General features: G+C 44.9%; 1 protein-coding gene across 1 annotated transcript in view; it reads right to left on the bottom strand.

Annotated features, from left to right (window-relative positions):
• Positions 1-24317, bottom strand: part of prex1 (phosphatidylinositol-3,4,5-trisphosphate-dependent Rac exchange factor 1) — a 73184-nt gene that overhangs the window by 13887 nt on the left and 34980 nt on the right. Inside the window, exons 11-26 of the mRNA XM_079273247.1 lie at positions 20736-20836; positions 19235-19338; positions 17963-18012; positions 16289-16364; positions 15770-15842; positions 12323-12468; positions 10001-10093; positions 8046-8194; positions 7873-7958; positions 6434-6573; positions 5117-5261; positions 4252-4427; positions 3665-3826; positions 3087-3297; positions 1364-1652; positions 457-675 (exon numbers count right to left, since the gene is read on the bottom strand). Of these exons, the coding sequence (XP_079129373.1) occupies positions 457-675; positions 1364-1652; positions 3087-3297; positions 3665-3826; positions 4252-4427; positions 5117-5261; positions 6434-6573; positions 7873-7958; positions 8046-8194; positions 10001-10093; positions 12323-12468; positions 15770-15842; positions 16289-16364; positions 17963-18012; positions 19235-19338; positions 20736-20836 (2220 nt within the window). The remainder of the gene's footprint in view (positions 1-456; positions 676-1363; positions 1653-3086; positions 3298-3664; positions 3827-4251; positions 4428-5116; positions 5262-6433; positions 6574-7872; positions 7959-8045; positions 8195-10000; positions 10094-12322; positions 12469-15769; positions 15843-16288; positions 16365-17962; positions 18013-19234; positions 19339-20735; positions 20837-24317) is intronic.

Raw genomic sequence — 24317 nt, 5'->3', positions numbered from 1 at the left:
CCTAGTGAACCATGCTCTCTCTCACACACACACACACACACAAAAACATCTGAATGAACTCACAACGAGCAAATGACATAACCAGATCTGACCAAAACATTTTGAAGTCATTTTTAGCCCACGATCGCAGTGAAAAAAGAGCAACATCTGGAATGACTTTCAGCCTCCGAACGGGGGGGGGGGGGGGGGGGGGGGGTTTCAATGTTGTTCATGCTCTCTAGAGTCCACAGTTAGAAATCCAGTTGTGACACAAGGGTGTCTGACTTTTCCTTTCTTGTGTTTTACAACCATGCTCCTATAAAAGCTAAATATAGAATTTGTGCTTCTTACCAGGCAGCCAGGATTACCAGAAGACGTTTGAGGATAAACAAATGTACTTCCTAAGCTTGACAGCCAGGTTACATTCCAATATTTATAAAGATGTGTTTTCGTTATGACGCGGTCTTTAACAGTTACCTGTAGGAGTCCCTGTAGCTCATCGTGTCGTGGCCCGAGTCCTCCTGGTCCTCCTCGTTCACCTTGAAGCAGACTCTTTTAATGCTGCCTTGCTCCACTTTGTCCTGGTCGCAGCCGTCCTCGCAGGGGGCCAGAGAGGGCGGCTGGATGGGCTCGTAGGCCGGAGGCTCCCCACCCTCCCCCTGCAGTTGTGTGGGCTCGGTGATAGACGACAAGAGGCTAAAGCGAGAAAAAAAGAGACCTTATTCAAAAAAATGTAATAAAAAAAAAAACTGATTAAATAAAATATGGTTGATGATGCTAAATAGTTTTTAAATCGTTTAAAATGTATTGATAGCTCAAGAAATATAAAGTATATTGAAATAAAATCGTTCAAATAATGTCCAGACACCATGATGCTTATGTTTATATTATAATAGACTGGGCACAATCCAACAATATTCAGCCACATTGTCACACCCCTTCCTCGGCACAGACACGCAATATGTGTCTCTTTCTATTGATGTTATCCTGGCCTCACTCCCTGTTCCTGTACTGGGCCCGGGCCCATAAATATTTTGGGCCTGAAGAATGTTCCTTTTGTAAATCCTCCGCTTTAAACAAGGCAAAAGGGCAGGCAGACAAAGAGGGGCTGACGAACAGCCTCGGGAGGCTGGCGTAGGGATAACAGCTCCTTGCTCTTAATGCAGAGATCTCAAAATGTCACCGTGAAGGCTACGAAAAAAGTCCCCTCACATCTAAACACCAGTGGGATGCCAATATTTAATAATAGCACCAGCAGAGCTGAAAATAGTCTGAATAGATACGAGTGAACACTTTTCTTTTAATTTGATAGATGATACTTGTTTTACAATGTTAAAGTGAGGAACAAATCGTTCAGTTGCACAGAATAAACTGTAACACTTACACATCTATCTGAGCAACATACTGCCTCATCTCCCTTACAGCGACGTCCAGGCGGCTGTACAAGTGAATGTAGGCGTCCTGGGTCTCGGTGTCTTCCTGTTTGAGCAGGAAGCTCAACCCGCCTTCCCCATGGACGCCGCTCCGCCGATTGTCCATCGACCCGTCGCCTCCATCCGAGCTCACCTCCCCGCTGCCGTCCGCCTCGTCCCCGTCCAGGCCGGAGCAGCTCCAGGAGGGAGCGCCCATGCTGGTCACACAGTGCTGGGTGTGGGACATGGGGTTCAGTTGTGCTGCAGGACAGGACAGAGGGTATGAGAAGCATGTTTGCAGTGGGTGAAAGAAACAGACTTCACTCTCTGACAATTACATCACATTACCCCAGATGTTCAAAAACCATATGAGGTAACACTCCTGTGTTTGATGAGAAACAACTTCTTAAAGGGCACTCGTGCGACTGATATACACAGGACGCAAACTTGTTTACTTGGGTTGAATGCCAAACTGAGCTGCAATAACTTGAGACATCCCAAAACTGCAGACAGATCAAGTTCTTGCAGTGAACCCGGGGTGTGTACTATTAATACGCGCAACAAACAGTACAATTAAATATGAAATCTCTTATTCATTTCATGTACATTCCACACATTCCTTCAAAATCCAGGGTATGGTGCTCGAAGAAAAGAAATTGCACCGCCTCAGGTAATAAGCCTGGTAAATTCATTATATTTGTGATTGCAACGCTGAAGACTAGCTCCTGCCTGTCACAAGAGAAAGCATCGCCTCCTTTACTTTTGGCTGGGTGAGCCGGCACAGAGGGGAACACCTCGCCGGTACAACTGCTAGTCAGACGTCTGACTTGCAGCTGGTGCTGAGAGGAAGGATGACGACGGGGCATTCCTGGAACGCCGACAGCGATGCCAACTCTACTGCCTTTTCATCTTTGCTGAGAGTAGAGTTCAGAAGCTAAAGACTCTTAATTAATATCATAAAGTCGGGCCATTTCTTAACATTTTGCCCTCTTCTTGAAATTATTCTTCTCCAACATTCCATTCCATTTCCACTTAAATCCCTGGCTCTCTTTTACTCTCCGCCTTTGACCCCTGCAGCAGCAGCAGCAGCAGTATGAAGGTAGATTTGTGTCTTTATTTTTCAAAAGCAAAAAAAAGTTTCAAAAGCAAAAGAAAGTTTCAAAAGCAAAAATAAAAGTTTTAAAAGCAAAAAAAAACATTTTTTTTTGCTTTTAAAACTTTTATTTTTGCTTTTGAAACTTTCTTTTGCTTTTGAAACTTTTTTTTGCTTTTGAAAAATAAAGACACAAATCTACCTTCATACAGCAGCAGCATTGAGTGAATGGCACAAATTCCTATGCAGCCTCAAGGCACCATCTTTTCTGACATCACTCATTGACTGCTCATGTCAATAACAGGGGTACGGCCTGGGGCTAATGGAGTCTTAACGGCCTACCACTCATCTAATTCACTGTGGGAATTCTTGTTGAGCCCTCATGGCTACTGTGGGAGGCGGGGGTCCACATCACTTTCTCAGTGCTGCGGGCTTTAAGTGGTCATGGAGGGTAATTAGTCAAAAACGATCACTGGTGGGTTAAGCTGTGTTATCAGGGAGAGGATGGATCTGAGTGAAGCTTGGTTTAAGCAGTGGTTTTGTGACAGAGATTGCGGTAATATTCAAAAACATATTGGATAGAGGTGTGCGTGCCCCTCTACCTTGGTCAGGATCCAGGCCAAACAGGGAGTTCTTGCGCCCAAAGCGGATGCTGAAAGCCCTGCCAGCCGAGGTAGTGCTCTTGGGGTAGGAGACCTGCATGAAGTTGACGTGGCAGTTGGTGGGAACAAAGTCCATGCAGCCCAGCGGGTGAGGGCGCACGCCGGCCTGCCTGAAGGAGGGCCACGCCTTGTTCCTCAGCTCCAGGGTGAACTGGGTGGAAAAGGGGGACACGGGCTTAGTTCAGAGAAAGCACAATGCACATGACTGGCAGCTCCAATATTTGTGTTTATGATGAAATGATTTTAGTTTTACCAAAACATGGTCACTGTAGCAGGAAATATTACATGACATTGATGTAATATTTTCAAATTGATCAGACTACTCATTAGTTGAATTGAGTACTTGGTGTTTTCAGTAATGAAGAAAAAAGCTTGTGTCTCACTATTATCCATTTTGTCATGTTTTAAAAGTGTATATAGAAGAGCTGTGAACAAAGGATCTTTGTGTTTTTAACTTAATACCAACGAGTAGACGTTTCTGTGTGTAAGAGCTGGATCTGACGTCTATGTGTTCGTACCCGCTTATAGCTGCTGATCCGCCGCCGGATACTCTCCAGCTTGGTGTCACAGATTTGCCTGAACTCGTACTGAGGCATGGTAACGACTCGGTCACTCTGGGAGATGAGCTGGCTGCAGTTACGAACAAAGAGGCTGTCATCGTCAGAGAATGCCTCCAGGATCTGTGGAGACAAGAGACATTGGTAAGGATGGATCAGCCCTACAGTAAAAGTTTATATCCAGAGTCCAAAATAACATTCCTAGCAGCAAGTGTGTTTTTCATCTAACTAAACATTCAGCTTTCCATTACTAACAACCGAAACCACCAGTGAGGCCAAAAAGGCCTTCTTGTTGCTCGTTGTCTTGCAAGTTGAACAAATATCAGAGACCCGCAAACTGGTGAACGGCCAAGTTGGGATCTTCTATGACACACGAGATCTGATATTTTGGTAGCCGAGAACACACAAGTCGTTTTAACAACTGTTACAAGAAGTTAAAAGTGGCATCAATCAACATTTAGCGACAAATGAATGACAGCATCCTCTCAGTATCAGATTTTCAACTCACTCACTAGCTTCAGATCATCAAACTTCACCACATAACTTACCTTGGCAGTGAGGCTGAAGCAGCCCTTGGGCTCCACCATCTTCTCCAGGACGTGGCTCTTGATGCCAGCAGTGCTGACGTATTCATAGACGACGCCGTGCTCCAGGTGGACGTTATCTACCGTCATGCTGACCAGCGGCAGCTCGTCGGAGAGGGAGAGTCTGGCCAGCCGGTGGTCTGTGGAGCAGCACATTTTCACTTGCTGTCAGTATGTAAACTCTGCATGCATTCAGAAGGGATTCAAGTTATTTAAGTAAAGCACTTATATACAAAATAAAAAATGTATTTGCCTTTAAAGAATAAATAAAAGACCAGCATTGTGAATAAAATAAAGAGGCAGAGTCATGGCCTAAAAGTGATGCAAAAAAAACATGTTGGTGTAACAAAACCTCCAACGCTTTGGAAAGACAAACATTATGTTTTAAATCCATTTAGTAATGACGCATGGAAGAAAAAATTGGTCACTTATTGTATCTACACTGACACAGGGTGACCAGATGATGTCCTATAACTGTAACTACTGCCTGGAAGTAGCGTGTGTAACTACCGCTGGAGACACTTTTTACTGATCAAATTCAGAGGTCATCTGAAAATAGCATTTTAGGTGAAACATAATGTCCTGATGCAATGTTTTTGACAGCATCCTGCAATAAATCTACACAGCCAGTTTATATTAAAGCACATTCCCAAGTAACACTGGTCCAATCGATTTTGCAGCCTGAAAGTAAAACTTGCTGCTCATAATTGTTCGCATCACTGCTATGGGTAAAGAAATATATACAATTAACAGGAGTGTGATACTTGAATGATTCAGCATCGACTCCTTAATTGGATATTTGAAATAAAAACAGAACACGGTGTTTCACCTGCTCCGTTGGTGCCGTTCTCCTCCTCGTGGTCTGAACCGTTCTCCGCTGGATAAGGACTGAAAGGACTCTCCACCTTCTCGCCTGCACCCCGTTCTCTTTGCAGCTCCTCCACATCCTCGAATGCACGATACACCCACTGACACTGGGGGGTACATGATATTACACGGTATTACTATAACGTGCATAAAGAAAAGGAGATGTATAGGTAAGATAAAGGGAGAGAGCATGAAGGAAAAATAATGTTGTATTTGGCAATGCTAAGTACCAGGATGTGCATTTAAATATAAAGCTGTAGATGTGCGTGGATTTTACACACAGAATTTGAAGGCAAGAATCTGAAGTATTTTTATATGGCCTGTGGACATGGACACTTTTCAGCTGACAAGGTAATCATGGTTGATTGCACCGCCAAAAAATCAGCAGTGCAGTTAGCCACATCAACTACATCTAATGTATCCTGCTGTTCAATGAACCAACAAACAGTTACTGGAACAAGGCTGCTCAGCTGAGCCTGTGGGCCAGGCTAAAGAAAACAAAACTCTGTGCTTTATACAGAGAGGAGGACATCCTACACTGACAGCAGCCCTGTGAAATACCCGCCTGGAGCCACAGAGTGCTGCTGCAGGAATGTCCCAACACCCAGACACGGGGTTTGCTGTTTGACAGTTAGCTGTAAACCACTTGTGGCTCTAAAAAAAACAAAAAAACAAGAATTCAGCCAAAAGAATCTCGTTAGCAGGAGTGGATGAAGGTTCGGTGGAAAAAGGTTGTTGTTTGTTGCTCTGGGCTACCTTTTCTCTCCGGGCATTGTATCTCAAGCTGAAAAATGTTCAACCCTCACTACAAGTGGTCTACAGAGACAACGTGTCAGCCAGTGATTTATGTTTGAGATCACTAGGCCACCCACTGCTGGAACACTGATGAAATAAATGAACGTATAGTGTCGCGTCACTTTGGTATCACACAGAGATGAAGATTAGAAATGGATCCCTGAAGTACAATACAGTTCTTTCTTTCTTTTTTTTTACAAACACACATTGTAGCTCTAACTAAAGCTAATGCTGTTTTATGTACCGTCTCAGAGCAGGAATGTCTGGGACGCTGCTGCTTTCCAGTCTGTTAGCTCGTCAAACGTGAATTTAGTGTCCTTGTCCCGCGTTGTTGAATGACCTGGTTAATTTACTTTCAAACCCACAACTGACAAGACTGTATTTCTTCTCAAACACTCAATAAATGCCCAGCTTCGAAGCTCCAAACCCTGCTCCGATGAAGAAAAGATTGGCTGTCACGCTTTGTGTTCATGCGTGTCCTCACCGCTTGGGGAGGCTCCTGGTGCGTGTGCTGTGCGGCGAAGTGCTCCAGGGCCTCCTGGTAGTCGCTGTGGTTGACGTTGTTGCCGTTGACCTTCAGGACGACCTGGCCGGGCTGAAGACCCGACCCCGCTGCCTCCCAGCCTGCAGTGTCAAAACAGGGTCAGAGGTCGAAGGTCACAAGGTGTGTAAGCACAGTGGAACTGTACACACCACGCAACTTAAGTCAGAAAAAAGGAGGAGTTCAAAGTGCCGTTCGTGTTTCCCGTATCTAGGAAAAAACATCTTCTCCAAAATATTAAATCGAGTTCACTTTATATGGAATCTGGTTTTAGCCCCAATTCCCACATGAGCACATAAGCGTACATGTTTCGTTCCTCTGGGAAAATAGAAAATTACTCAGTTCAATGCCGTAACACGCTGTCCCGAGCTGCTAATGGCTCAGCAGCCTGGAAGTCCAATCAACACCTCCATCATCTTCCACTCCGACCTAAAAATACCCACGCTGGCATCGTGCCCACCCAGCGCGCCAACAATTACCCAACTCTGGGGCTACTTGACCCCATGCATGGATCTCACACATGGGGACTGATTTAGGAAGTGATTTAGCAGAGAGGCCACAAAGTGATACAAGACACTGGGAAAGAGAGGAGAGGAGAAACTGTGCGTGTGTGTGTGCGTGCGTGCGTGCGTGTGTGTGTGTGTGTGGGGGGGGGGGGGGGGTACCCTCATGACCTCATGGTAAAACCATGAGGTCACATTCCATGGATGCGCCAAGCGGCTCCTCTCCTCGCTGTGTTTGTGTGTGTGTGTGTCCTCTCTTGCTCCTGTCTGGTTTACACATCTGGATTAATCCCTCATTCAACTTGTCATGAATCACTCATGTTTCTATTACGAGTAGGTGGTGAAAACATCTGGTTTTCCGACAAAGCGGGAGGAATGAGAAGGGAGAACAAACGTGTGGGGTAGCTCTTCAGTTACCCATTACTCTTTTAGTTCCAATCATAGAGCAGTGTGTGTGTGTGTGTGTGTGTGTGTGTGGGTCTTAAAAGTAGAGTCTATTAGGGGTTTGAATCCTGTCAGCAGCCCGTCTGGCTAACAGGTGGCCATAAAAACCTAATGGAGGCTCACTAAAAGCAGAAAGTAACAGGTGGTTGGAGGCTAGAGTTACCTCATCTTTCCCCTCAAATTCACCCAGAACTACTTGTCCTTCTGACACCAAAGGAGTGCAATAACAAGGTCAAGCTTCTACAAGTCTGTTCACTGTATAGTGTTTATCGTGTCCTTTCTTGTGAGTAAAGAAGCACCATAACTAATGATGAGGACATTTAGTTTGGGAGATAAGAAAGGAACATCTTCTTTATTGGTAGCTTTATTATTAAATGTTAAGTAGTATGTCCTTATCCTGCTTGTTATTCTCATTTGTCAAATGAAGTCACTCACCTTTCCTGACAGCGTGGACATGAGGAGGGGCAGAGCCACAGAGTCTGAAGGACAGGCTGTCTGGGTTGTCAGGGATCTTCACAATCCTGGGTGAGAAAAGACCAGTCAGACCAGTGAGCCCTGTGTGAGTGTTTGTGTGCGTGTGTCTTTTGAGCGAGTGTGCGCTTCCTCACTCCTTGGCCTTGGTGGCGACCAGCAGCCGCAGGGAGCGTCGTATGCAGAAGGCCTGGCTGATCATGGTCTCCACCTCGGAGATGGGCCTGAGGAACAGCAGGTCCTCGTTGATGGTGAAGATCTTCCTGCCCACCTGCAGGCCAGCCATCTGGATGAACAGACGTACAGAAAGGACACATAATGGTGGTTATTTTTAGGCTGCAGCTTGTTTCTAGCTCCCTCTAAAGCCCCCTCCCTCCCCTTTGCACAGCAAGAGCTTCAGGTGGGCAACAATTCTCTCCAGTATCACAGTGACACCAAAACCATCTGCAGCATTAAGCTCAGATAGAGTGTCATCCAAGTTTTTATCTCACTGAACCCAGAAACAAGTTCAAGTTCAGTACATGTGCCTCCAAGGTGCACTGCAGGACACAAACCAAAACATCAGAGAGAAAATCAGCGTGCTCAATATTTCCACAGCCTGTTCAGTCTTGTCATGTATTTTCCAGCATATGAACAGGCTTCTTTATATGGAGGGAGTGCATTTACAGATTGGCTACTAGATATGATTAAGGTGCATGGTATTTACACCTTAGTCTCCTGCCAGTTGGATTTGCACGCAATCTCAGCTTCTGAAACCCCTATTTTCAAATGACAGACACAGCGGCACAGCCTGCTGCACGTCATCACATGCCGTCATCTTGCACATCTTCAGTCACGTTGGGAGAAGAATGCTGCCTCTGTGTGTTCGTGCTGTGAGTCCAGTGTCCTGGGCACAGATCCGGTGGGGTGGCCTTGGCTTAGCCGGGCACCCACCCCCCTGACTATGGGCCCAGGATGGCTGTAGGAACAACTGGGAGGAGCCACATACGGTAATATGTAATGGTGTGTGTGTGTGTGTGTGTGTGTGTGTGTGTGTGTGTGTGTGTGTGTGTGTGTGTGTGTGTGTGTGTGTGTGTGTGTGTACACAGCATGGGTGCCTGTCTGCACGTGATTTGCTGGAACAGCATCATATAGTGAAAGAGCTCTGTATGTGTCCGTCAGCCCTTTTCAGAGCCCCCATGGGAATCAGCTGAGCTTCATTCACGGTGCTGGCACACGGGGCCGTGTCACAACTAGCAATCCTGTTATTGTGGGGGAACGAGGGAGACTGGGGATGAATAACAGAGTAAGAGGGGGGAGCGAGAGAGAGAGAGAGAGAGAGAGAGAGAGAGAGAGAGAAGTGGAGAGGAGGGTGGAAGAGGCAGAGGAGAATGATTGTCCAGAGAATGACTTAAGGGGAGGAGCAATGTGGGAAAGAACTGCAATGAGTAAAATAACAGAAAGGGATGAGGAAACTTGAACCGCAAGACCAGGGACACAAGAGGAATTATGGTAAATTAAAATAGTGCAGGGCAAGTAAAGTAAAGGGTTTCCACATCCCTGGACCTGTGGGAAAGGAAGACTCCACAAACAGCCAGGGCATCGTCCTGCATTTTCAAGTAGGAAGATGCCGGAAAGATTGAGTGAACGGTACAAAGGTTTGGTTGCTGGTCGGATTTGCTCCTGAAAAAAACAGTTGGCTGACGTGCAGCCACGGTGAAATCACAGGAAACTATATAAAAGTCTGTCGCTGCTAACAGTGTAACCACAGATATGACAAATCCCATTTTTACAGGCTGCCCCTGAACATAATAATAATACTAAAACATAATCATGCCGGTTTTAAATGCTTCATCTGCATTTTAAAAATCGCTACGGATGGATAAAGTGGTGTGTGTGTGTGTGTGTGGAGGGGATGCGGGTGAGCATATCCAATAGCTCTGCAGCCAATCAGAACGAGCTCCTTCCAAAGCGAAACAGAGGAAGACTGACAGCAGCCATCAAAACAGTAGACAGCCATTACCTACTAGAACTAATGCCCCGGGGCAGGAAGGAGATGCAGCGTGTGTGTGTGTGTGTGTGTGTGTGTGTGTGTGTGTGTGTTGGCAATTACCTCAGCATGTGAGCCCCTGGTGACAGATTTCACCACAATGGCCTTGTTTTTCTCCTCGATCTCAAAGCCGTAGTCTTCTTCCTCGGGGAGAATCTAGCGCAGAGAAAATCACCTAATTACTGACACATTTACACGGTTGCCTGGTTGTTGGACTTAAAACGTCTTTCACTGGTTCAGCATCACGAGTGAGCAAGTGGCAAAATAATTGTCATGACACACAGTATATATATATATATTCATAGCCTCTGTGATTTGCTGCTATTTGTCACATCCCGTCTTGTCGTTCGCACTCCTCGTACATCCGTTGCTGAAATTACCCAATTTCTCCTGAGGACTCACTGACGCTTTGTGCTAAAAAATACGGCGATACCTCCGATACACAAACTATCGGGATATTATCACAGTTTGGAATCTTGCAGGCTTCCAATCTGTGATTTGCGTTGCGTGTCAGGTGGTCTTGCTCCTGATGGTGTTCTCTGCTTGCCTCTCACATTCTATTCCCCAGTGGGGCGAGGCTTAGTTGTACGCCGTCATCACCGAACACATTAGCCCGCTTCCATTAGGTAAGCTGCCGGGGCCATCTTCCTGCTGCGCGGCCCTGATAAGATGGGGATCTCTGCAGTTACATCAGAGGAGATGGCTGTGATAAATAAAGAGTTCCTGCACTTCACTGCAATAATAGCCGGGAGGGCAGGATTAGCTCTGCTAATCAACGGGGGAAAAAGCCTCTTCCACTTCTTGTGGAAGGCCAGATAGCGAGCCTACTTCCCAATGTGATATGAAAAGGGATGCTCGTGATGCTTCCAGGTTTCCCCAATGATAATGGACAAAAATAAACACTTCACTTTCTGTTTCAGCCTCTGGGAACCACAGTCCGCTGGACCCAAAACAGTGTACACTGACCTTATTCTATGTGTCGAATAAATATACATCAGTTATATTCTGCTGTATGCTGTGTGTCCTATTGCACAACTTATATTAACAAAAGGACATTCCGCTTTTGTGCTTTCACTGTAGAAAGGTTAATACCAATAAAAATCCTTACCCAGCCCATGACTACGTGTGCTGCACCTTAAGTTTCAGGAGCTTTAATATAGTGAGCAGACACGTTCTACTTTCTCCTTCACTGAATCCATTATGTGGAACCTGGCCTAAGGATGTCCATGTAACCTTTCTGCACCTTTGTTCCTTGCATCATGTTCGGCGGCATGTTTTAAGTCTCATCATGCATGGATCTTAACTTTCAGAAACTTCAAAAAGGTTCCCACAATTATGCTGTTTTATTCGCAAAAACGTATTATAGTAGAAGCTTCTACATGTTGCAAATATCTTCACTACCTAACAGGGCAGCAGGACAGATGTTTTCCACTAATTTGAGTTGTCTTTTTCATGCCAAAGTAAACGGTGCTGAAACTTCTCACTTTGGATTTTTGTCCCTTTGGGGGGTTTTTCTCTTCACTCTATTCTCCCAGCACCTGTTGTGTCGTGTCATGTCATGACTGAGGGTCGTTAAATGTTTTTGTATCTGCTGCATTGAAATTATAATTAGGCTCTGCTCTGTTAGATAAAGGAACGGAGCAGCTTTTTGGAAAAAGATATACATCGGTATCACAGACTGGAATGACATGAAAGGTCACAAGGCCTGACTAGCAAGCCGTTTTAAACATTTCATTTTAATCAGAATAATGAATAAAGAGGGGTTAAATCACAAGCACTTCCCAGGCCCTGTTTCATGTCCGTGCAGTAAAATGAAATCTTCAAAGGAAGACGAGTGTTCGGTGATTCTGACAGCAAGAATCAGCTGCTGTGGCCTCTCGTTAGTCGTCTCGATAGTTTAATCTCTTGCCTCCGCAGCAACACTAAAGGGACCTCGTCCCAGGCAGCACAGGTGATTTCCACAGGACAACACTCATTAGGATGCTTGCGGATCAGAGCAAATTCAAAAGGTGTTTATTGTCATCAAAGCAGCCCCTGCTCCCGTGGGGACGGGGACGGGGGGGTAATTACACCTAGCTGTGGAGATTGGAGAGAACAACGCGCACAGCTCCAAACTAACTGGAGTGAAGCCTAAAGCAGATGCTAGTTCAATTAGCGATACAGTACAATGCGGTCCTGTTATATCTTCTGTGTACACACACACGTACAGTTTCCTGCGCGTGTGTGTGTGAAGCGTATCCAGATCAATGTGGATAGAATCTTTTGTTTTTGAATCCATCTGCATTGATCGATTGTTTCCCATTCCGAACAGTTATTTATTTTTTCAAAAGGAAACAAAAACGTACATGCGTGTGTGTGTGTGTGTGTGTGTGTGTTCCAGCTCACCACCAGGGACTTGGCCAATATGTTTTCGATGAGTTTGAAGTCATTGCGCTGGAGCTGCTTGCTCTTGGTGCTGGTTCCCTCCATCTCCTCGTCTGCATAGAAACGGAAGAACTGGGACTCGTCTTTGAACTCGCTCTTCTCCAAGACTGAGGAGGGAAAACACACACAGCGTGTGATCAGAGAGCCGCTGACTGAAATTGTGAATAGCAATGAGTTACATCTCAGTTAAAAGTTGCAGGAAGAAGGAAGTAAAGCTGTACTCATGAAAGGCCAAACAAATGCATATGGCATAAGCTTTAGCCATCCATTGATGCGTGTCCGTTAAAAATCTTAAGTGCGTTTGTGCTCAAAATGACTAAATTGATGGTCTCGTTGCTAAGATGGACTTGTAAATGTCAAGTGTGTTACATGATGGCACTAACGCTGTCTGCAGGTCATTTGAAACCTCAAAGTGTTTGCCCATAAAACCACCACTTCATTATGCGGTAATCTTCAGACAGACTAGCCAAACGGTTAATTAGCTCATTAGCTAATGATGCTAGCAGGAACATCTGGAGCCAAGCCACATCTGGGTCATAGACAGTTCAGGCCGGGCTTAGGAAGGATCCCTCCGGAGGACACGAGGAACAGTGTGCCGCGTGTGTCTGAGTGGGTTTAGAAGTCCCACTGTTGGGCCGAGCACCACTCCAACACATGGGGCTCATGTAGCGTGGCCGCTTGAACCAAAACACACTGCATTAAAGCTACTGTCGATTCCATAAAATCTTTCTCGGTTAAGAAGCTACGCCGCTGAAATGAGGCCCTCAGTTACACGATGTGAGAGTTTATTGTGCTCAAGAACAGTTTTCTTGCATGAAAGACGCCTTTTTTAGAATTTCAACCTCAATTTTGTTTCTTTCATTAGAACACCGACCGGATAGTTCTCCCCCGTCAGCTTTCATTTGCCGGACATTGCCACTGCTGCAACAGGTGCAAGCGGGCCTATAATGACAGTGAGCGGTCACATATGGACCAAAGCCATGATGTGGGAGGCAGGTTTTATTGTGTTGGACAGAACTGAGAAAATATTTATCTTGTTTGTGTCATACAAGCTCAAATCTCCTAACCTTAGGTGTATGAATCTCTAACATGGGGCTTGAGAGCTGAAGGCACCCAGCTGTTCAGAGATTTGGTGAGCATCTGGCACCCTCAGGTGAACAAAAGCAAACTGATTACACACACACGCACACACACACGCGCTGGCCTGATGCCAGCTCAAACGAAGCCGTGATTTATTTCCTCTGAGTCACACAATACCTGAACACTACCTATTCAACTGGAGGGAGTGCTACTCCGGAAGCTGGCATACCCTAATATAAAACACACACACACGCACGCACGCACGCACACACACACACACACACACGCTAAATCATTATGTACGTTCTGAGAACAGCTGACAATGTGCGAGGGTCAAGAAAACAGTGTTAAGGCTCATTCTGTTGGGTATTTAGTCACATGTGACTAATTAACATTAAATGAATACTTACACATGAATTAATTATGTTTAGTGTTGAATTACATAACTGTGAATGCTGTAGATAAGAACATTGTGGTAGAAGGGAAATCTGCGGTTGAAAAACCCCATTATTACTCACTGTTACTTTCATTATTGGTATTCTGTATTTAAAACTGTCAAATGGATAACGACTTGTGAACGACAGTTTGGCTTCAACCCTAACGTACAACAGGACTAGTGGAGGATACATGGATATTGTGCTCCGTATGTTACGTTGCCTGTTGGGTAAAACGCAACATGTGTTAGACGTGTAGATGAATGATGTCAGCAGGTAAGGACAGATGAAAGGCACATTAACTGTGTTCTCTATCGTCAGCGGTCCTCCCAACAGCATCCTCATAACAAATACGTCCAGACAGACAGACGGGCAGAATAAAAAAAGACAGAGAAAGAAGCAGAGGGCACGAGGAACCAGGTGAAGAGAGAGCAGATGTGCTGACTAAGGACTACAGAGAGTGACCGGAGGAGAGGTGAGGAGTGCAGACAGGCTGAGAGGAGAAAGGTCGTAGAGAGGCGGGAGAACAGGTGACACCTTCAAACAGATGGTAGAGGGAGGAAGGTGCATGTGTGAGATCTAAAAGTGAGGATAAAGTCACTGTATAACTTCCTGGGATTTATCAATTTATCAATTTCCTGCATTTCTGCATTTTACTACTGTATTTTATTTCTTACACTGTTCTTAATTGCTGTTAAATCTCCTTTTCTTTTGCCTTATGTTTTGATGCTTTTAATGGTTTTAAAATGACTGCACAATATATCGCCATTTCCTCCGGGACCGAGTTCGTGCAAGGCGTACACGATAAAACGCAGATCGGGTAATCGAGTAATTGCAGAATTGCGGCAGTGTATGGTTGATTGCGTGCAGCGTAATGTCTCAGGGAGACATCGATTATTGTTTCAATGTATGTTTTAAATCTCCTTTACTTTTGCCTTCATGCTTTTAATGGTTTTATGTGAAGCACTTTGAATTGCCTTGTTGTTGAAATGTGCCATACAAATAAACTTGCCTTGGGAGCGGTTCCGTGTGTTTAAATGTACATCGTGTGCACATTTAAGCCTCGGGACCGTTTACATTATGATCTGATCCATCACTTGTACCGACAGCTACCAGACATGTCAATGAGCAGCCAGTGAAGTGGTACCCGTGTGCTCTGTAATAATAATAGTCACTACCATGACGACTGCACAGTATTTTACAAAGGATCTCCAGGATCCTTCAGGAGAATTCAAACCACTCAAAATCAGAAACAATTCACCTTCATCTTAGATTTCAGTCTCGCATGCGTCACTCTATGCATCAGGAAGCGCTGTCGTCATGTTACTTCTTCAGTATTCCACCCATAAGTGCTGCTTTTAAGTGGGTCTCGCTTTGCACTTAATACATTTCTATGCCAATGAAGCTGGCTGATTCAATTTAAGGTGCTCACGGTTCAGTGGACTGACCCAGACAGCCATGTAGCTAAGTCAAACAGCTCTGGTTGGGGTAAACTGCTAATGCTGTTTACGTTCAACACGCAGGGACGGAGCCAAAGCGCCGCTGCAACGTGGTCAGTGAGGTTACCGAGACCTGGCTGGACCGGGTATGCTTACTTTTCTTATTGTCATGACAAAGAAGAGGCTGGTATTACATTTTTGTGCGTAGAGAGAGAGAGAAGGACTGACAGGGGCAAGGGGGTGGGGGGGGAAAATAAGGTCACAACAACAGAGTGAGCTGTTGCAAAAGCGGTAAAATAATCAGAGACAGACAGAAGACACACCGTGCATGTGTCATGTCAGAGTTTCATTGACCTCCTTTAATCTCATGCTGAGTGATCAGACTGAAATAAAGTTATTTTTTTAAATAGTCAGTTTGTCTTAGTGCACGTGTGAGATAAGAGAATGGAACTGACCGTGGTGCATGAAGCCATTGTTGCAGAGCCCGACGCCCAGCGTCACGGCGTCCTCTCGGGTGGAGCAGTCTCCCTGGGAAACAGAGTGAGTGACGCACACAGCCGGTCAGCTACAGGTCCTGTTTACAGCGGCTCGTGCGCAGCGGGCTGCAGCCCCGCTGGCCTGAGCTTCTCTCTGTGTGTTTGCTGTGAGTGAGGATGATGATTAATAAATGTGTGTGCGATAAAGACAATGAGAGATCGGGAGACTGATTCTGCACATCCTTGATTGTGCTCTTCAATGTCACTGAGCGGTGGCAAATGTCCAGAGAGTGTTTCGTTGCAAATAATATTTGATTTAAAACACGTTTTTTGGGAGGCTAGTTTCATTTGTAATGGAAAAACGGAGAAAAATGCAATTCAGCAAAAGTAAAATACTGTGTACTCAAACAGTACAATGACAGTTGAAAGTGAAAGTTATTGTCGTTTACGCACCCTTGCTGCCTTGTTTAGTGTTGTGTGTTAAGACGTTGATTTCACCTGTGAGAGGAGCCAGTCAACCAGTTTGCTGGCAGGCACCACAGATTTAAAGGTTTTCAGATGGTGGTCTCTGTCCCTAAAGGAGCAAAAACAAACAAAGACAAACATTCACAAAATGTTCACAGTACAATTGTTGCAAGGTAAAGACAGCCTGTGGCCTCTTTGTGGTCAACAGCATCAACAATCAACAGTGTCTTTGGTGTTTCTGTAATGGTGCACTTCTTGAGTGACAAAGAGAACGTCGCCTCTTATTTAAGAGTCAGAGAGAGTCACAAAAAAAAACCATCCATATCACGAGGTGCAATATGCAGTGCTATATCACAGGTATAGCACTGCATATTGTACATCTGCTGCAGGTCTGTTGTTCATCCTGCCAGAAGAACGAGGACTTACAGTCACTGCCCGATCATTTTCTGAATCTCTGATCCTCTGTGAGATTACACAAGCAGGGGACCAATCCGCTCGACGTGTAAACACGTGAAACAGGAAGCGCTGCAGCGGACCTGTGGTTGGCAGCGTGACTCGACGGGTGTATCATGGGCCTGTCAAATGTATGGTATGTTTGATAGCCCCATGTCTTAATCATCTGCTGTGAGTAAGACATGGGTGTGTCCGGAGTGGAACGCCCGTATTGTAAACTGCCGCATTCAGATATGCAGATTTGGACGAGAAGTGCAGTGATTGATGTGGTGGACGATGTCATAAAACGGACGGCGTTTGCTGATCTATGATTTGCTGCATCAGGGAGGGCATCGTCGTCTACAGCACAAGACGTCGGTGACATTCCCAAGATTGATTTCATAAGGTTTATATCTATTTTATCATCATTATCGTTGTTCGCTGCGTGAAGAAACGGGCGACGCTTTGTCTCTCCACAGAGTTTAATAAAAGCAGAGGCCCAGTTTGTAATCATGTATGCTTCATTAAAGGCAATACATCCATCACGCCAACATCATAATTAATGGTTGCTACTTACAATGCCAATTTCGTGATGGATTTAAAAAAGCGTGGCTCTTTTACATCATATCTGGCTGGCAGGGCAGAGGGATTGCCTTTGTATGTTAATAGGATTTGTCCCTCCGCACCGAAAGCTCTTTGTTTGCGGCAATGGCAACCCCGGGCACTTCAATCAGCGGGTGAGTGATGTGGGGAGAGATAGAGGGGTGAGGGGGGTAAGAGTAGGAAGGGAGGGGCTGCGGCAGACAGAGAATATGTGTGTGTGTGTGTGTGTGTGTGTGTGTGTGTGTGTGTGTGTGTGTGTGTTTGAACGGGGAGTCAGAGGGAGAAGATGTGTCTTTCTTCTGTTTTCGGTATAAATTTGTACTTCTGTTCTGACTCTTTGAAACGTTTTTGTAAAGTACAGTCAACCCGAATGTTAGCCATAGTTTCAGGACTTGTGTCAAGCTATAGAATATTAGTAATAATAGAAGATTAATAATAATAAGATTTAGTTTAAAAGTACAATCAAGGATTAATGGTGAAATGTATATTGATAGAAGATGTATAGCATTCAGAGGATGCAGCGTCTCGTTCCTGGCTGTGCTACTGTTAGTTCAGAAAGGTTGACGTGGGCCGAATGTGAACCCTTCATGAATATGCATCCGTTGCACCTGGAGAGCGGGAACATTAGCATAGGGAAGGGGGGGGGGCGAGGAGGGAAGGGCAGGTACTTACTTGATGGCAGGCGTGTGGAGGCTGTGAAGACGGCAGTACAGCCTGACGCCCTAAGAGAGAAGAAAAACGGAGGCGCTGACTCACAGAACGCACACACCTTGGGTAAACGAGTACATGCATGGCCTCGGGACAAGAGATTTTAACAGTTGACTGTGAAAAGAGTCACCGCAGGGTTATTGTTTTAGGATCGACATTTTAAAACCATAGAGGGATCTGAGAGCAGAGGTAGGCCAACAAAACCAACCTTTGTCTCTTTAATATTGAGATTCAGTTTTCTATGGGAAGGGATTAGTGACTCCAGAGTAGGAACATTTGCATAAACCAGTCACAAAGGTTTACGCTTGTATGGATGTACAAATAATGATGTCAAACAAATGTATTCAACAACGTATCTTTGGAAAGACGATACAATCGGCACATTTTAGTCAGGCGGCAACCTCCGGGTGTGAACAGTGACGCCACTTAGGAAGTGCCTTAAGGTTGCATTCTCTCTAATGACCAGCAGGGGGCGACTGCTCTGGTTGTATAGAAGTCTATGAGAAAATGACTCTACTCTCTCTTGATTTATTACCTCAGCAAACACTGTAAACATGAGTTTATGGTCTCAATCTCTAGTTTACCGTCTTCTTCAACACAGCATGATGTTCATTTCGTAAATTATGGTCCATTTAGAGTAGAAAACGATAAAGCAGGGTGTGCTTTAGGGCAGGGCACCACCACAGTCTGGGAGTTGGCTGTTTTTGTCTCATAACTTTAACCCTTTCACAGCGGAGTTTTTAGTTCATCACAGTTAATTGTAATCGTTTTGGTCGCCTAACAATTGTATTTTTTTGCTTTCAGTTGTACTTAACTCCACCCCTCCTGTGTCACTTCTGGTTGCAAAAACAAAAGATGGCGCCCAAAATGACAAACTCACAGTTTTAAAACTGTAGTCCATAAACCAATGGGTGAAGTCACAGTGAAACTACGCTCACTTCTTATACAGAGTCTATGATTTTAGCAAAGGTGCAGTCAATGATGATGTTGCATTTATTCTTTTTCCTTTCTATTTGAAATCATATTTTTGAATTATTCTACAATTAACACTTTGTATAATCATTTATATGACTAGACGCATATGTGCAATTTTCAAACACTTGCCTTATCTCTTTTTCCTTCTAATTTACTGTAAATCTGGCGAGTGTTTCCAGCTCAGATCTCTTGTTGCTCATCTTTGTTTTTCACATTTTCTATCAAACACCGGAAGATCTCCAGACGCTTACTTATAGTTACCTTAGACATGATGTCCTCCATCTCACTGCGGGCCTTGTAGGTGCCATCGTCGTAGCGGAATCGGTACAACACCTGCTCGTTCTTGAACTGGTGCTTGTCGGACACTGAAATAACACCAGGAGGAGAGAATGTCACATCATCTGGGATTACAGCGAAGCATTAGCTTGTCAACGTATTGTGTTGCTAACTTTTCTACACAACGAGGGGTGAGTACAGACAAGAGGCAAGAAGTCTGTGGGAAACGGTCTGTGTCCTGTAAGCCGTGAGATTTGAATATTTAACGTAGCAAACAGCTGCCAATTCCCATAAAATCTCCATAATCACATTAATAAACAAATGACAAAACAACCTTTTATCTACAATCAATCAAACAGAGAATGGAAAAAGACTCACACGTACACAAACAGATGCCTGTTGGAGAAGTGAACAGTGACATCTGACAAACAGAGGCAGTTTGGTTCCACCACAACAAGTTGGCATGGGCTCAAACAAGCTGCTGGCTTTTCTCAGTCTAGACTTCAAATGTCCTCATAAAACCCAAAGGCAGCACACATTGAAAAGTGTCAACCGTGGAATTTAACGCACATGAGATGATGATAGCAGAATTATTGTTTGGGGGAGCAACAGAGATGTCAAAATTGCAAAGATGCAAGTATGAACTGGGGGATCAAACGTGTGCAGCCGGACTATACAATGCATGCGGTTGACCGTCTCTCTTTATATGAGTCTCTTGGCATTACAAATGTGAGGGTAGGTGGACAGCTTCGACCTGCCACTCTGTCACATGACCTCTCCCTGTCTGGTTTCTTTTCCCTGAGTAAATGGCGACACCTACACTTTGCCTGCCGGGCCTGAGCCTTCTACGGTTTCCCCACAAAGCCTCACCGCCGTCCCACAGAGCCCTGCATGTCATCGTTGCACCTCTCTGTGGTCGGAGGCTACCGCGAGGGAGGATTTCAGGGGATTTTCCACAGGTATTAAGGAATATGGAGGTTGTGTCTCAGCAAAATTCCCTAAGAGGGTGGTGTGTATAAACCGTGCTGCTTGCTTTTACGATGTACAAGAGCCCCTTCAGGAACATGTTATGTATAGGTTTGTGTGTGCCTGTGTCTTTCATTCCTCGATGCATTATTCAGGTCGGTGGACCGGTGGATGTCACACTCGAGACAAAACCAGAGAAGAGGGGAGATAAAGTGAGACACATTTCCAGAAGTATTACTGCCAGAGAATGCCCTTGGATCACGGTGGTTTTCAACCCCATCATTGTCTGCTCCAATAGGAAGTGTCGGACAAATTCATAACACGTATGAGTCAAACAACTACAGAAGGAGAATGTGAATCAGAGAAAGAGAGAAGCAGGAAAACAAACCAAAAAACCAGAGGACGAGATGACTAAACAAAGTTAAAAAATGTGACAAGGGAGCTGCGAAGAGCCTCAAGATGATGTTTGAGGTTTACCAAACAGAGAGAGAGATAAATAAAGGGTTTTGCTTCGTCTCACCGTGGTGAATGATGCCATTTTCCAGCAAGGCTTGTCCCAGGTTGACCCCTTCATCAGGCTTACTGATCTCTCCGCTCTCGATCAGCCACGACACAAACTCACTGAGAACACAAAGACAAAGAAGCAGATACGATGAGGCCCGCTTTCTCCAAGTGCTAACCTGCTCTGCTCGCTGATGGTTTTTTAGTTTTTTTTATATCGTCACCGTCTTTGGCACGGTGCTCCTTGCTTTGCTGTTTTTGACACTACATTTCGTATTGGATTTAAAGTGTTTCTTTCATGTTCCTTCATAAAGCCTCTCATGCTCGAGACTTACACTGAACAAGACCAATACCACGCTTGTATAAACTTGCAACGCTTCCCTTGTTCTGGGGGATAAGCTCTTGACCACAAATGTAGAAGTCAAATTTAAAAATAAAATAAAAAGACACATTGAGAAACGTTTTGCTCAACCTAATATTAATGTATCAGTCATATTACAGCATACATAGACCTCATAACACCTACAGTGTGTATAGATGTTTGGATATGGGGGATTTCACTATAGCTCAGTTGAAAACAGCATCTTGGTATTTTGATGAGCCAAAGCGAGCTCCTTGTATTTGTGCAGAGATTACTGAGGATTCACTTTTTGATAGGTTGTCAAAGTTCACGTGCACGGGCCGGAGTCCACCACTGGGGGAAAATAACAAAGTGGAGCTCGGGTTAATGCTTTGGGAAAGGCAGCTTCACCGCCAGCCAACGCGGTGAAGACTTCATACTCCGGTTTCCCTCCAGAAACGCCAACAGACAGGAAGTCGATGCTCGCAGCTGAACTGCTTTTTATTAGTCTTTGTTTGATTCTGTTGCCCAAGACAAAGCAGAAGAATTCCTTCAAGTGTTAACTGTGAGGAACCACTAAAGAACAAGAGTGCAGCTGATGATTGAGTAAATGAGTTATAAGACAATGTTTGTGTATGACAACCACTGTCATACACTACTGACTGTGGCTCCGATTGCTAAATGTAGGCCCACCGCTGAAATATATCCATTCCGAGGCGGAGCTGGCCCTGGATGATCACTACTGAGAGCCTTGTGCAACATCTTGACACTGTGCGAGGCCCTTTGTGCCGTGTAATCTGACCGAAGGACATTTAAAAAATGGAACTACTTCCACCAAAAGCACAGCACAGCATCTAAGGTACAAGTGCATATTCAAGTAGAAAACTTGAGAATGAGTTTCTCCTTTTTCTCTTCTTTGCAACAAAAATATCCCTGGAGCTTCGACACTGCACAAGCGTTAACCGTCCAAATATAAGCGCTTCAGCTCCGCTCCCTTCTCTTCACGCCCAGTTTGCGCTGAACAAATGTTTGAAGGAGAAAATTACATTCTCCCCTTCTTCGTCTTTCATGGTGCCGAGTGAAATCACTTCCCCAGATAATGATGAAAAGTGAATTGGCGAGAGCTAGCAGTGTGTGTGTGTGTGTGTGTGTGTGTGTGTGTGTGTGTGTGTGTGTGTGTGTGTGTGTGTGTGTGTGTGTGTGTGTGTGTGTGTGTGTGCATGAACGTTCCAGCATGGGAACAATTTTGAAGCATGTGTTATGAGAAATTTGTGCTCATGTGTGGATTTGCTTTCCGGCAGTGGTGAGACCAGACGTGTGAGTGTGAGTCGGATTGCTTGAAATGCAATAATGAAAAGCATATAAGGTGTGCGTGCATATAAAGTCTAATCACAAGCATATAATTGCTGTGTGTGTGTGTGTGTGTGTGTGTGCGCGTATGCTCATGCAGACCTTGAACCACCTGCCACTGGTCATTCATGTCTGCCTGATGCACAAAAGGAATATCTTACCATCATTTTTCATGCCTGCATTATTAGTGTTTGTGTGTGTTTATTGTCTCTCTGTATGTTCATGTCAAAGCCGGTGGCTGTAAATTGGCATTGACAAGGGACTGAATGTGAGGGGATGTTGCGTGTGCGTGTGTGTGTGTGTGTGTGTGTTACGTAAGAGTCAGGTTCATTTTGGACACAGCTGTTATGGAAATGAATATGATGAGCAGGAGTAGTGTGTGTGTGTGTGTCTGTGTGTGTGTGTGAGCGAGGAAGACAGAGAGAGCCTTCAGCCACACACGGAGGAGTAGAGGACAAGGATAACGGATTTGTGGGCATATCTGCTGATGATTGTGAATCTGCGTGTGAAGTTCAGTAACATTAGCAGGGCTTTTCAAGTAGGCCCCTGGGATTGGAACGACGACGGCCGTGTCCCAATTCCACACAACGTTGCGACCGTGTTCAGCGTGTATGACACACTCCGTGGTATGCTTTCCAAAACATCGTGTGATTGTTTTCTAAGATCTTTCTGCAGCCATCTCACCACCATGCGCCCTTTTATCTTAATTTGTTGCAGCTCCACTTCCTTTGTGCATCGCACGGTGGGACAATAGTGTGCAAGTCTATGAAAGTATGCGTACCGACTATTTATAGTGTACTTCGTTTTGTCACGTTTAAAGTGTGAAACCACTACATGCTCAAAAACCTGCTCCAAAAAAAAAAAAAAAAAAAGTGAGAAAATACATTGACAACCAAAAAATAGAGGAACACACGCTTACCCAGAAAGCGAGCAGGGAGATCTAATTCCATCTCTTCGCACAAAAAAGGTAGGAACAAACAATACAAGATCATAAGGATATGATACATCACCACTTTAAATCCCTCCAGTCCAAACGATGCTCGGCGAGCACTGGCATGACGGAAATAGCAACAATAAGACAATGTAAAGCCTGTTAACACCATCATCTAATACAGATAGCAGAATAATGCCATCAAGACAACGCGGTGCTATCAAAAACCAGCAGTCGGCATCTCTGTTTAATGCAATAAGCAGTCAAACGACGTCTGCTGATAATTTCATCACAGAGACAAATGCAGAGCTAATGCTGGTTGCACTCATCGGGAGGAAATGACTGAGCGATAACGTGAGGAAAGTGGGAGGTGATGGAAAGGGAGCGCCGTGTGAGAGGAAGAGGCAGACTAACTATACTTGTACCACATGGACGAGCCAAAAGGAGGAAGCGAGTGACTGAAACCAAAGGATTGTCTGAGAAACGATCCATGTTGGCAAACATTGGGATTTGAACCAGCTTAACAGCCAGTGAACAGTAGCTCTGTCCTACCAGTGGATGGGCGCGAGATGAAACATTACTTCTTTGAGGATACTAATAAAGCACTGCTCCTAATACAGAATACTCTGAAAGAGGAAACTTCATGTGAGGCCATCAAGAGGGAACATGCCTCCCAGAAACACCATTACATTTTTGAGCAGCCCATTAAATTTGCTTCTTGTTAGTGGCTGATGTGATAGTCGTCACTGTGTTATTGCCCACTGCATTTACCTCTCCAAAAAAACCCTCAAACAAACTATTTCAGATGTGGGTTGCATTTAATGATTTGTAAAATACCGTTGGCGGTGCTGCTCCCCTGGTTTCCCTTTACAAGACCGGTCGTAGTCATCGCAGGCTTGCCTCGTTCTATTTTTCCCCAAAATGGTGACCGTAAGAACTTTAATTGCTGCTCGCGATCTCACGATCGCTGGCGTGAGGGA

This window comes from Melanostigma gelatinosum (assembly GCF_949748355.1).
Source record: "Melanostigma gelatinosum genome assembly, chromosome: 8".
NCBI classification, from domain to species: domain Eukaryota; kingdom Metazoa; phylum Chordata; class Actinopteri; order Perciformes; family Zoarcidae; genus Melanostigma; species Melanostigma gelatinosum.
This window is presented reverse-complemented; position numbering and strand designations above follow the sequence as displayed.